The sequence below is a fragment of the Gekko japonicus genome, unplaced genomic scaffold (assembly GCF_001447785.1).
Source record: "Gekko japonicus isolate JY-2015 unplaced genomic scaffold, Gekko_japonicus_V1.1 scaffold1775, whole genome shotgun sequence".
In the NCBI taxonomy this organism is placed as follows: domain Eukaryota; kingdom Metazoa; phylum Chordata; class Lepidosauria; order Squamata; family Gekkonidae; genus Gekko; species Gekko japonicus.
In genome coordinates this window covers 375,688-376,681 of record NW_015165872.1, presented here as the reverse complement: position 1 = coordinate 376,681, position 994 = coordinate 375,688, and the positions used below count along the sequence as shown (strand labels likewise).

Below are 994 nucleotides of genomic sequence, written 5' to 3'. Positions count from 1 at the left end.
CTGCGGCCAATCGCCGCCCGCCTCTGCCGGCGCGCGCGCGCGGGCGCGCCCCGCCCCTCTGCGTCAGCGAAGGACAAAGTCATTGAAGGAAAAGGGGAGCGATTCGGCCTCTGTGCAGCGGAGTGGCCGGCGAGGAGTGGGCGCCGCCATCTTAGGGAGCGCGTCCCCTGTGAGGTGAGCTTCTCGCCGGATTCCCTCTCGGTGCCTTCCCCCGCTCGCTCCCTCGGGCAGTCAGTCTGGGCAGAAAGTGTCCCTGGCCGCGGCTGACACCGGTTTTTTTTCGCTCTCCCTCCCTTCCCCCCCCCCCGCAGGTCCTGCCGCCGCCATGTTCTCCTCCCTCGCGCCGCTCGCGCGGCTCAACCCCTTCCACGCGCCCCACCTGCAGCTGCAGCAGGAGACCGGCGGCCTGAGGAGGCGCGAGGCCGCGGGGGAGTCGCCGTTGCCGCCGTCATCGTCGTCTTCGTGCAGTCGGAGGAGCCTGGCAGCCGCCTCCGCCGCGGAGGGTAAACTGGGGGACGGGGACGGGTTCCGTTTCAGGAAGGCCTTCCCGGGTCTTAAAGTCTTGTCCTTGGAGGGCGAGGGGAGGTCACCTTGGCCCGCGGCGGAGGGCCCGAGAGGCCTCCCGGGCGCAGCGCTTTGGAATGGGCTTCCGGTGGTGCTGGGCCTTGTGCAGGCCAAGGGAGCCCTTTTTCCGGGGAGTCGGCCCCGCCGGCTCCCGAGTAGACCTGGCTGAGGAGCGCTTCCCTTAGGGGCTGCTGCTGCTGCGACCGCCGCCGAGAGGCTGGCTTGGAGGACGGGGGAAGGTCAAGCCCCTGGGATTCGGCTGCTGTTGGGGAAGGAGAATCAGAACGCAAAACCAATAAAAAGAGAAAAGACAAGACCTCAGTGACAGTGGAATGCAGAAATAAAGTGGAATGCAGAATACAGGAAAAACAGATTCAGTGGAATACAGAATACCGGGGGGGGGGGGGGGGAGGGGTCAGGGGAAAAAAGG

The 994-nt window shown here is 66.5% G+C and overlaps 1 protein-coding gene across 2 annotated transcripts in view; it reads left to right on the top strand.

The window, feature by feature from the left end:
* The first annotated feature begins 38 nt into the window (after positions 1-38).
* Positions 39-994, top strand: part of LOC107110473 (phosphate carrier protein, mitochondrial) — a 16,518-nt gene continuing 15,562 nt past the window's right edge. Inside the window, exons 1-2 of one of the 2 annotated variants that reach the window (XM_015411262.1) lie at positions 39-174; positions 312-503. In XM_015411262.1, coding sequence (XP_015266748.1) covers positions 326-503 — 178 coding nt within the window. In that variant the 5' untranslated portion in view covers positions 39-174; positions 312-325. The remainder of the gene's footprint in view (positions 175-311; positions 504-994) is intronic. The other variant, XM_015411261.1, reaches the window with a different exon arrangement.